Source organism: Urocampus carinirostris, chromosome 12, assembly GCF_059441175.1.
Source record: "Urocampus carinirostris isolate Australia breed hairy pipefish chromosome 12, RoL_Ucar_1.0, whole genome shotgun sequence".
Taxonomy (NCBI): domain Eukaryota; kingdom Metazoa; phylum Chordata; class Actinopteri; order Syngnathiformes; family Syngnathidae; genus Urocampus; species Urocampus carinirostris.
The window spans coordinates 20,429,048-20,440,876 of record NC_142360.1 but is presented as its reverse complement, the minus strand read 5'-3'; the positions used below and the strand labels follow the sequence as shown (position 1 = coordinate 20,440,876).

Sequence of the window (11,829 nt, the reverse complement as noted above, 5' to 3'; positions counted from 1 at the left end):
TACAGTTAAATGTTGATTTTATTGCCTATTAGAGACAATTCATCTTTGCACACTCCCGTAAAACTCAAACATAAATCTGTTTTGATCACTAAACACTGTTAGCCTGATAAAACACCTCAGAAAAAAAAGTACAGTAACTCAATTGTTTGTGCATTAATGAAAGTACAAATTATCCCAACTACAATGTGTAATGCTAGGAGCCGTTGAGACCAGTAGAAAAGACACAACCAAGGCAAGCTAGTTGAAGACCAACTTTTTGGCCCAAAACCTATTGCATAATCAATTCTCTAATAAAATGGGCTTGCATGGAAAATGTGATAATGGACTAGATGGATAAACATCACGTTGGACGGTGCTTTGGAGTTCGCAATTTTGTTTGAAAATCACATAAATCCAGATTGCATTGGGTGTAAAGTGTTATTGTACTAATCACTGCAAACTGTGTGATACAAAACCCAAAAGCTTTTCGATGAGTAGCAGTACATAAAGCACAAAAACAGGGTTGATGTACTTAATGATTATGTGTTTGCTGACAATATAGATGGCCAGGGGTGATTTAACAAAGATAATCTGTCGCAAAAACATAATATTATTGATTAAAATATCCATTCTTTATCATAACTACCTTCATTTTAGTACAATGGGTGTTTAATCCATACCACTGTTATCACATGAAAAACACATTCAGTAAGAGTAGAAAACACTGTTTCCCCTCTTAAAATGAAATTTAGATTATTATTTTTTACATGAGACCAGCAATTCATTTAATATGAACAATTTATGAAAATAATTACTTTTTAAATTACTGGTTCTCAATTGGTATGAATTCAGAACCCACCATTCCACCCATATGACATGCTGAAACCCAGATCAAGAAGAAATTCCACTTCTCAAATGTATCCAATAAAAGGATTGTGCAGTTTTTTTAGTTTTTTTCTTCTTCAAAAAACAAAATGACTGGAGGAAAAAAAAGGATTGTGTAGTTTTTTTTTTTAGCTTTTTCTTTCTTCAAAAAAACAAAATGACTGGAGAAAAAACAAAAAACAAACACTGACATATAAACCTACATCGCATAGAAGCGTCCCTCTAAAACTGCTTTAAAAAATCCACGTACTAAAAAAAAAATTCAAAACATGAATTATGTAGCTGATAAAGATTCATGCACTGGTAAAAAGCTCGAAATATAACATTTTCAAACTAGTTAGCGCTTCAATGGCAGAAACTTGTATACCATTTTGGTATTTCACATTCATTTCCTTCTTCGACTCAATTGTTGTTGCCACCGTTTTTCACCTTTTCTTCCCCTTCTTACCAACTTTCTTGGGACATATGATTATGTTCAGAAAAGGGAAATAAAACCCCCCAAAACACAATAAAATGAGATGTGGTCCCCCTTAATCGCGCTGATTGACTAAACGGGTAGGAGAGATCAATCAGGGTATCATTGGCATCTGCCAGTACTATTCATGAATGTAATTTGCCCTAAGTATTTTTCTTCTTCTTAGCATTATTTTGCCAAGGAAAAGGCCTGTGACCCACTGGAAATGGCTCCCCAACCCACTGCTGGGTTACAAACACTGCTTTAAATAACTCTAATAGGCTGTTAAGATATATATAAATGATATATATATATATATATAATGAATAGATAAAAGATAATGGGAAAATCTGCAATGGAGAGATAGTGGCAAGGGCGTAGCTTTGCAGTTTTTGCTTGAACAGAGGGGATGTATCCCAACCAATACAGTGTAATCATTGTTTTGTCCTTACCAGTATCAAATGATCATCTAAAAAAGTGCACAATGTCCCCACCAATATTGAGCAAACATCTTTTGATCCCCACCAATCATACAGTGGGGTAAATAAGTATTTAGTCAACCAGCAATTGTGAAAGTTCTCCCACTCGAAAATATTAGAGAGGCCTGTAATTGTCAATATGGGTAAACCTCAACCATGAGACAGATTGTGTAAAAGAAAAAGAAAAAACAGAAAATCACGTTGTTTGATTTTTAAAAAATTTATATGCAGATTATGGTGGAAAATAAGTTTTTGGTCAATTCCAGGGGTTCATCCCTATACATTATTATGTATCCTTTTTTGGCAATAACAGAGGCCAAACCTTTTCTGGAATTATTTTCACGCTGTTGCTGGTCTTTTGGTCCAAAATTCTCCATGCAGATCTCCACTATAAGAGTGATGTTTTGAGGCTGTCATTGGGCAACACATTCTTTCAACTCCCTCCACAAAGTTTCTATGGGGTTGAGGTCTGGAGATTGGGTAGGCCACTCCAGGACCTTGAAATATTTATTATGATGTCACTCATTTGTTGTCCAGGCAGTGTGTTTGGGATCATTGTCATGCTGAAGGACCAAGCCAAGTCTCATCTTCAATGCCTCTTCTGGTGGAAGGCCTTTCACTCCTAATCTCTCAATACATGGCCCCATTCATTCCATTCTTAACACACATCAGTCGCCCAAACCATAATATTTCCACCACAATGCTTAACAGTGTGTTTGGTGTTCTTCAGATGCAAAACACGAGAACCTGTATTTCCACCAAAAAGTTCTAGCCTTTGTTTCCGTAGTCCCAGCTCTCTGTGGTGATTCACTAGGTCTCCCGTGTGGTTGTGGGATATTTCTGGAATAATTTTGATGCCACGGGGTGAGATCTTGCATGGAGCCCAGATCGAGGAAGATTATCAGTGGTCTTGTATGCATTCCATTTTCTAATAATTTCCCCCCACCAATATTTCTTTAAAACAAGCGTTTTACCTATTGCAGATTCAGTCTTCCTGAACTGGTGCAGGTCTATAATTTTGTCTCTGGTGTCCTTTGACAGATCGTTGGTCTTGGCTCTAGTGAAGTTTTGGAGTGTGATATGAGTTATACTCGTATGAGTTAAAAAGGTGCCATTAATGCAGGTAATGAGTTAGACCTCGTTAAACCTCGTTGGAAGAAGTTAGCCAGAAATCGTGCTTGATTGTTGGTGACCTAACATTTATGTTCCACTCTAAATAAATTCTTCAAAATTCAAACATTTTCTAATATTTTAAAGTAGGAGAACTTGCACGATTGGTGGTTGACTAAATACGTATTCACCCCACTGTATGTTATCAATTAAAAAAAGTACACTATGTCCCCACCAAAAAGAGCATCAAACCTACGCATTTGGATAGTGGAATGACGGAAACGTAAATTAACAAGGTATAGAAAAAAAATTACATTTGAAAACTGCATCTTGACTATCAATCATCTGGTATGTGGCTATTACAATTCCCGTGGTAGATAAAAATTGGTCCATCACACCGGTAATACAAATCAAATACTTCTCTGTAGCCGTTATCCCTCCACCAGGTGCACAGTTGGCGGTTCCAACCGCAAGCTAGGAAGTAGAACAGTTCCGGGTGCTCCATGCTAATCAGAGCGTAGAAATCCTGGTCACCGAGGTGGCTCTTGAAGCTGTACTTCTCAGCCAGCTTGGGCACGTTTCTCGGATCCAGTAACTGGTTGTAGAGAGTGGAGGCCCTCATTGAGGCCAGATCTAGTAGCAGCACACCGGAGTTGATGCCAGGGAGGCCTTCAGGAGGAGGATCACCCACTCTGGTACCAGGATTCGCCTTGCGGTACTGTGAGAACGTGTGTCTGTGTGTGAAGAGAAAAATGTTAGTAGTCAGCGTAATTTGTTGTATGATTGTGCTCAAAGCGCGGATTGAACGTGAAACAATTTTACCGATAACGAAAACTAATTGGTCTGCTCCGGTCCTCCCAAAAGTATTCAAATAAGCCCTAATTCGCTACTGTGTAAAAACACATTTTCCTGATCACATTTAAATAGTAATTTAAGGTTCACTTAACCGCCATTGTCTACTGGGCATCACTTCCGGTGGTGTGTCTTGGACATGTACAGCCTGGCGATGCCAATCCCTCTCCGGGAAGTTTTGGGTAGGGGTTTTCTCCCCCACATGAAACAGATAGCACTCATTTCCATGGTTACCATTAGCATAAGAAGCCTCCTGATCGTACTCAGATACAGCACCTTTATTATCTGGTCACTGTTGTCCGTGTAAAGTGTATTTCTACTCTTAAGACATAAATTTGGCATTGAAGGGCAGTGGCGTGTGACAATACTAATACTATGTCCTAGATCACAGACGAAAAAAATACTTTGTTCCGAAATTCTCAGTATCACATCATATAATACCCAATAATAAGATAAATAAGATATTAACTGAATAAATTTAGATTATTTTTTGAGCACTGAAACCAACGGCTCCAAGTCATGCGGAGGTAGGAAAGGTTTGATAGAGTCACTGAGATCCTATACCTGCCAAATTACACATTTTCCCATGTTTTATACGTATTTTGATCATTTCAAACTACGCTGTATACCAACTTATAAATGGGAATTTCTTTTTTTAAAGACCGATCTCGTCTAATCAGACCGCAGTTTCATCGTAGATTGCAAATATTGTCACAGTTGCAATCATTAATTGGAGGAGGTTGAGAGGCGTGAGGTCGAGAGACTTTTGATGATACGTAAGCACTTACTGTATACTTAAAATGAAAGTTAGTTATGTTAACTTTAAATAAACGTACACACACACAAAAAAAACTGCTCAATTTATTATGTTTTTTCATCTAGTAGTTTGCATGCTTAAACTGGATGAGCTTATGCTGGCAGTAAGCAGTCACAAGCGGTGAGCGATGTAGTGGTAGCCCGTAGGACTGCTCGTGAACTCTAACTTTTTGTTCCAAAAAAAACTCCAAAACCGGAATTCTCATGTTTAGAGTTGTTACATAAAGAGGTACCATTAAATGCAGGAAAAAATCAATCTGCTTTCATTGTCTTTTCATTCAAGTCATAAATAGTGTGCAAATACTTCTATTTCACTTCCGATATTGGTCCCAAAGTATCTTTTCGTAATAAAATGATTAATTTATAATTTCCAGACATTATGCCCAGTCTTTATTCCAAGTATTGTTATGCAATGCCTTGGTATGACACTGTTTGTAAAGGGCAGACAGACAGGTAATATCCTCAGTGTGACGCGTACTACCTACAGCCGTGGATAATTTTTGATTTCCTCCAGAAACTTTGCTTGCAGGACTAAGGATTGTTCTTATGACACTCTGTTATCAAACACGGCCCACAAAAGTTCCTGACCCAGTATTTTATCTTGAGAGCAGTTTTCTATGAAATGTGTATGTAGTGGATGGTTTTCCTGTCTGCTGAAGATAAAACGTCTCAATTTATAGTTTTGATCTTTTATTATCCAAACTATGTATGTCAAACACATGGCCGGCCGGCTAGAACCGGCCTGTTAAATGATTTGAACCAGTCCACCATGAATTTCTGAGTATGTCAAAAACAAAAGAAGTGAGTCTGTAGCAGGGTTCCCCATGATTTGCCATTCAAGTTTGAGTTACGACCTTTTCAGGACAACATCCAATAAAATGTATGACCAATCTCGCACCTTTTCTGGCATACAGACGTGGGAGGCAGAGTCGTGACGGACCCTGGCGCCCAACGGCAGGAACTTTAAAGCCCTGCTCCACACCCAACAGGGACAGGTATTGCGTACCCCGCGGCTGACGTTTTTTTTGCAAGGGCGGCCGGACCACACTGGCACAATGGACTACGGCTGGGACCGAGGCAGCCATTAGCAAGAGAGCGCGCAGGGGTCGGGGATGGGTACGGACCGACCCAGGTTTTAAGGCGACTTGCCAGCCACGGCCGTCGAAATTACGATGCCCTGGCAAAATCAGGGTACCTGGTGACACCTAACCTTGCCCCCGACAACCCGGCTGCATTGGCGTCTCAGGTCCCACGTGCACCCAGCTGCAGCTGTTAGCCCTCTGTGCCGAATGACGGCGACCGCTTGCGCTGACCCCTAAAGCTCGCATGTACCCTCAGTCCGCTTAGGCTCTGCACGTGTGGGCGCGGAGGCGGGTGACTGTGTGGGGGCGAACTGGAACTATCCGGGTTGGGAGAGTGGCACACCACCTCGACCGGTGCGGGACGTCAGCCAAGTGACAGTGTGATAGAAGTCCGCGCCCGACTGCCGCCGGTATTCCTGACGTGCCTGACAGGTTCTGGACGTCAGCTGGGCGGCCCCATGACCGGGATCCGCGCCAAAAACCCTGCCATGCCAAATGATGGCGGCATCGCCTCCATGACGGGTTGACTGTGCCATGAGAGGACCGCTTGGGGGGAGCTTATGAAAAGAAGATGACCAAATACCAACAGCTGATCATTTACAGTCAGCAGAAGGCAGGAAAACAGGATGTATGCCCATCAAAGTTGGCAGCAGAGGATTTTTGGGTCACTCGCGCAAGAGATTTAAGTGCCATGGGTTTGACGGGAGCAGCAAGGAGCAGAACCATCAAGACCACCACCAAAGAAGCTGACAAGCCTCAAAATAGCACTGGATCCCGAGAGAAGAACCATGGGGATAGGCAGATGCCACATAAACCCCAGTTGCAAGGTTGACCGCCCAAGGCAACTAGCAATCGGTGCATCTTGTGAGGCCCGAAACTCCTTGGTTAACTCGGGAAACCTTACTGGTGATGTATTCAGGTGCATCAGTAGATGTATTGTCGAACTAGCTCAAAAAGATCCATGAGGCGGGAATGTTAGAAGATTGCTAATTTACTTCGAGAAGAGAATTAATAGAGCGTTTATCAGGAATTACCGCCCGGCAACAAGACCCCTGGTGTTTAGAAGCATCTCTGTTCAGCTATTCAGTTATCTCTCAAGAGTCAAAGAGCAAACCAACGTCATGCCGGCAGCACATCAAAAAAAAATATACAGGGCATTTAATAGTTAAGATAGTGAAAAAAAAAAAGACAAACGTCATTAGAATCTCAGTTTTGGCAAATGACTGCCATCAAAAACACCAATTTACTAATGTATAAACAAAAATGAAGGCAAAAATCAAGTGACAGTTATAAATATGACAAACTATCAAAACATGTGACGATAACTGAGACATGATGCTTATTTTTAAGGGGTTCCTTATTTGCATAATTGGGAGTTTTAAGGTAAGAATTAGGGCACCAGGACTCCTGTGACTCTACTGAGGATAAGCGGTGCAGATAATAGATAATAATAATAATTTCCTTTGTATTGTCATTCTTTGTAAGAACGAAATGTCGATACACCTGACCCGTTGTAGCGAGCCGATGCAGCCGCAGCCAACAGAGGGCGCCGCCATTTTACCAATGTTATAAGTCTTAGGTATGACTCGGCCAAGGAATGGATGGGTAAGAATTATTAAGTGATCAAACCTATCATGCTGAGTGCCATGCAGGGAGGCAATCAGTATCCCTTTTTGGGTATCACACGACCAGGGTTTAAACCCCTTACATCCCAGTTTTGGGGGCAAACACTCAAAAGGCCACCGAGCTGGTTTAGCAACAAAATATTCCACCAGATTTGAATTGAAATCTGTGTCAGTAAATAAAGAAAAAATGTGCTCAGTCAATTTTAGAAAAATGCAGTCCAAGCTTCGCAACAGGTGTGATCAACAGAAATACAAAGCCTCAAAATATTTCCCTTACACAGTAAAATGTTGTGTATTTTGCGTCATAGTACCTGTACACCGGCTGCATTTCCCTGACCACGCCGATTAACGCTTCAGGTGGGAAATGGTCAAATTCCTGGAACAGGTGTCTGATGTTTGTGCGGTACTTCAGATCGATGTCAAACATCGCAATGCGTGTCAAATCTAAGGAAGGGAAGAAATTTGAATCCCTAGGAGTTTTGAGCAGATGCTTGCAAACAAATCACGGGCAAACCATTCAGTAAATAAGAGCCCATGTGGGGGGTAAGATTTTATATAAAACTATAGATGAATCTGTTAAATGAGGAATCTATTAACCCAGAAGAGAAACCAGTAAATGCAGTTAACAATATTAAGCAAACGGATATTAATCAAAGTGACGTTGTGTAATATTTGACCACAAGATGTAGCTATAATGTGTATTGTAACTGAAAATGAGTGCTTAAAAAGGACAAGGAAGAATACAAACTACAGAGACTCAGTGACCAAACCGTACCGTTTTTCTCTTCATTTGTTTGCACAGCCTTTCACAAGATGTTTGAGGGTACCCTTAGCAGCAAGATGGCAGACGATAATGGCAGCTGCCTTTAGGTGAGCCTTATTTTATTTAAAGTGATAATATGTTCTTAAACTACCTCTGAGTATCGTAAATTTCGGACTACAGAGTGTACTCGACTAAAAGCTGTAAGTGCAAATTTAAGGAAGAAACTCAACTTTGTTTTTGCGCACGGATTTTATGCCGCAGGCTTAGCAGTCATAAAATTGAACCCACATACGTCCATTTCTTAAATTAAAAAAAAAAACTGGGGCAATATCTCGTGCAGAAAAGTAAATCATTGTGCCATGATTGAGGCACTTGTTGCAATCTTAACCAACTAAGGCAGCAGTCAATAACCATTAAATTTGCATTAACAGAAATTTGTAATTCTCCAGTACTGTAGAAAGAAGAAATCAAATGAAAATCATGTATTTTGCAGAGCCAAATATATATCTGTGATTTATATTTGCTATTTTTAATATTGCATGTGCATAAATCAAGACATATGATTTTTAGATCTTGAGTACATCAAAACGTATTTCTTTTTGAGACAAACCTCTTCCCATATAGGTGTTGGGTGAATATGACAGCAATATTAACAATAACATTTTCAGTTGCAGGAAGTTTTTCCCAATACAATTTGCCACTGGGAAACGCTACCTATGTTGCATGGCCCATCAGAGATGTCCATAATGGTTATGTAATCCTTACAAATACATATTTTATAGTGCTCTGTTGAGGTCTAGTATGCACCGATCCTTATGAGGTTATGACGCTTCATTGAACAATGTCGGACAAACTAATGCCAGCTACAGTTAATCACGAGGGAAGAATAAATGCAATGGCAAAGTAAAGCCACCATAAAGGAATGCTATCGTAATTTTTAAACAGACTTGCTGAGAATTATGGCAACAAATACCAACATTTATAAGCATTTCACGCAAATTCCGAGCACTTTCCAATTCTTAAAAACACAACATTAAAATTCAAGCCTTTTCAAGGATTTCAAGCACCTGTATGAACCCTGAATATTGTAGGAGCAAAGAAGTGACTGAGGGCTGCACTTACTTTTAGGCAAGATGCGGTGCATGGCTACAGACAGATAGAAGATGGCATCGCTGTAATAAGAGTTGGAGCCAGCACTGAAGTGATTTCTCAAGACTTCCACAAGTGAAATCATCTGGTTGGAGAGAGCTTCCACATCGTAGAACACCACCTGTGTGGACCGCAACACAGTGGCTAGTGGCTTCAGAATCAAAACTTCAAACATTTTCATTCCTGCTTTTGCTAGGATGTAAGGCAGGGGTGTCTTTACAGAAAGCGGGGCAGATTTGGTTAACTGAAAACATGTTGGTGACGAATAGTCAGCCTGTCATTCTTTGAACAATCTAATGAATTCACCCTCTGTTAAAGGTTTGCAGTGCCTGTCAATAAGCTGTATGTCCTCGTAGCTTGCCTTTGTAGCTCGCCAAAGTAGCCTTTTCATTTAACTCGCAGGGTCTAGTGAAAAAACGCTGCATTGCCATTTAAACAGCTTCCAGTTGTTTCACCTATTCACAGGCTGTTTCCAGTTTTTTTAATCAGCATTTTTAGTCTGGCAGTGCCTCTTTATATTGTATTCTTTGGAAACAGCCGCAGTGTCTTTGCAAATAAGGCAGACGCAGTTGATTTGGATTTTGGTGGACAAAAAGACTTCAATTTCCACTTGTCCTGGAAGCAGTCGCGATGTCAGAAATTGGGTTAAAATTCTCACAGAAAGCCAGGCACAAGGTGGTCAAAGGGATACTCGCTACTGTTGTCATCTGATGATGAAATGGTGATATATATTTTTTTTACATATTTATTTTATACTGCAGCCAACATTCCTGGCGGGCCACATATGATAAATTTTATGACAAAGGGTCCGGGTCAGTAAAAATTTGGTCATGGGCCCTAAGTGGAGCCTGGGCCAGAATTTGGAAATGACTTATTTAAGGGATAACTGTATTTCAAAAAACTTGCTTGATTTTACTGATTTCATTTATTTTACTGAAAAGAAAAACTCCCAAAAAACAGAAAAAACTTAGAGGGCAGTAAAAATAAATTGTTCCACTGCCAGATATTTTTTGCTCATTTAAAATGTTGTTTCAATATTGCAACAGTAGTATTTTATTTAGCCATTGAGTTTTGCCTTCTTACCTCATATGTGAATGCGACATTTGTAAGCAATTCTAGTAGTATCTTCTCCCCCAGGACTTTACTGGCTGGATCACTCACAAAATGAAGCACCAAAATCTCTCCTTTTAAGAACTTTGCATGCTTGACCATAGAAGAAATGGCCACTCTGAACTTGTCCTGGAGCCTATGATTTTTATCCACTTTTGTGAACAACATAAGAACATTGTAGCGATAGTCCAAAATCTTGTCGTCAACTTGTCCTGTTTTCTTTTGATCAGCACGGTCAAGCAGGGAGGACCTGGTGTGAGGGGTCAGATCTTGAGGTTTTGGGGTTTTGCGGTTTGCATGGGAGAGTTTCATCCACTTGATGGTACTTGAAAAGTTATTCTTCTCTGAGCCAAAATAATAGAATGTCACAACAGCCAGGACAGAAGCCAGGATCACCAAACACTGAAAAGACTTGAACATTATGACATAGCCCATGATCATGAAAGCAAATCTCATGAAATTAGTGGGGCTATTAACTAAGACAATAACGTTTGATCACATTATGCCGAATCTGGCAGACCTGCACTGGCTAGCTATCAGTTCTGTTGGTATTATACAAAACTAAGCATGGACTTGCACCCTTGTATCTTTCAGATTTAATGTTCCCGCTTCAGCATTGGCTCGGGAAATGCTGGTCTACAAGCGGTCCCAACAGCCAAGAAAAAAATTGCAGGTTCGAGAGCCCTCTCCATAAAGGCCCCCCAGCACTGTGGAATGCTCTGCTCTATGATATCAATCTGCAACCTTAATGGAGCCGTTTATAACGAGGCTGATAACACACCTATATTCAATAGCTAATGGATGACCTATATTTTATGTTGACGACGTCTGTGTAATGTTTGTTGATGCCCTTGCAACATCCTTTGCAGCATGGTGATCCTGGAAGGGGGATTACTCATGTGCGGCCCCTTTTCAAGATTTCATCATGCTAATGTTTTTGAGTTTTTTCCTGCTCTCATGTAGATTGTAGATCAGAGGGTGGTCTAATAATAGTCTGTACAGGTCTTTGAGGCGTCTTCTGATTTTAATTAAGTGCTATACAAATAAACATAACTTGACGATGCGCATGTCTGTACACTCATGTCAGATCAGTTGAAAAACTGTCACCGAGTTTGAGAGTCATTTCTAGCCAGTTCCTGAAAAAAAGCACAACTACTTTAGTCAACTTATATGATGAAAACAACACTATTGAATCTGACGTTGCTTACATTTTGAAGTGTCGATGCTCATCGATGTTTTATTTTGATATTTTTTCACAAGGCACTCTTTAGGAATATTGGGATTCCGTTTGAATGTTTTACATTAAAAATACACACAGAATTAACGCGTGAGATAAATGCACAAACCAGTTAAAAAAAGAACAAAATAATCATCGCTTGCTGAGGAGCGGTCCACAATTTTCGAATGTTTACATTGAGCGGCAATCTTGAAGCTTCTCTTTCCTTATTTCTTCTTCTTTTTGTTTTGGGAGTTGCCTCGCAAGCTTCGGTGCAGTAGCGCCACCTTCTGGAATTGAGTAGGATTT

At 40.2% G+C, this 11,829-nt stretch overlaps 1 protein-coding gene across 1 annotated transcript; it reads right to left on the bottom strand.

Annotated features, from left to right (window-relative positions):
- On the bottom strand, positions 1 to 11,776 carry xxylt1 (xyloside xylosyltransferase 1). Its single transcript, XM_088350074.1, has 5 exons — positions 11,513 to 11,776; positions 10,278 to 11,440; positions 9,168 to 9,315; positions 7,594 to 7,726; positions 1 to 3,641 (listed from the first exon to the last, which is right to left on the bottom strand). Exons 2-5 carry the CDS (start codon positions 10,758 to 10,760, stop codon positions 3,245 to 3,247), a joined length of 1,161 nt encoding a protein of 386 aa, XP_088206200.1. The 5' UTR covers positions 10,761 to 11,440; positions 11,513 to 11,776; the 3' UTR covers positions 1 to 3,244.
- Positions 11,777 to 11,829: the final 53 nt, after the last annotated feature.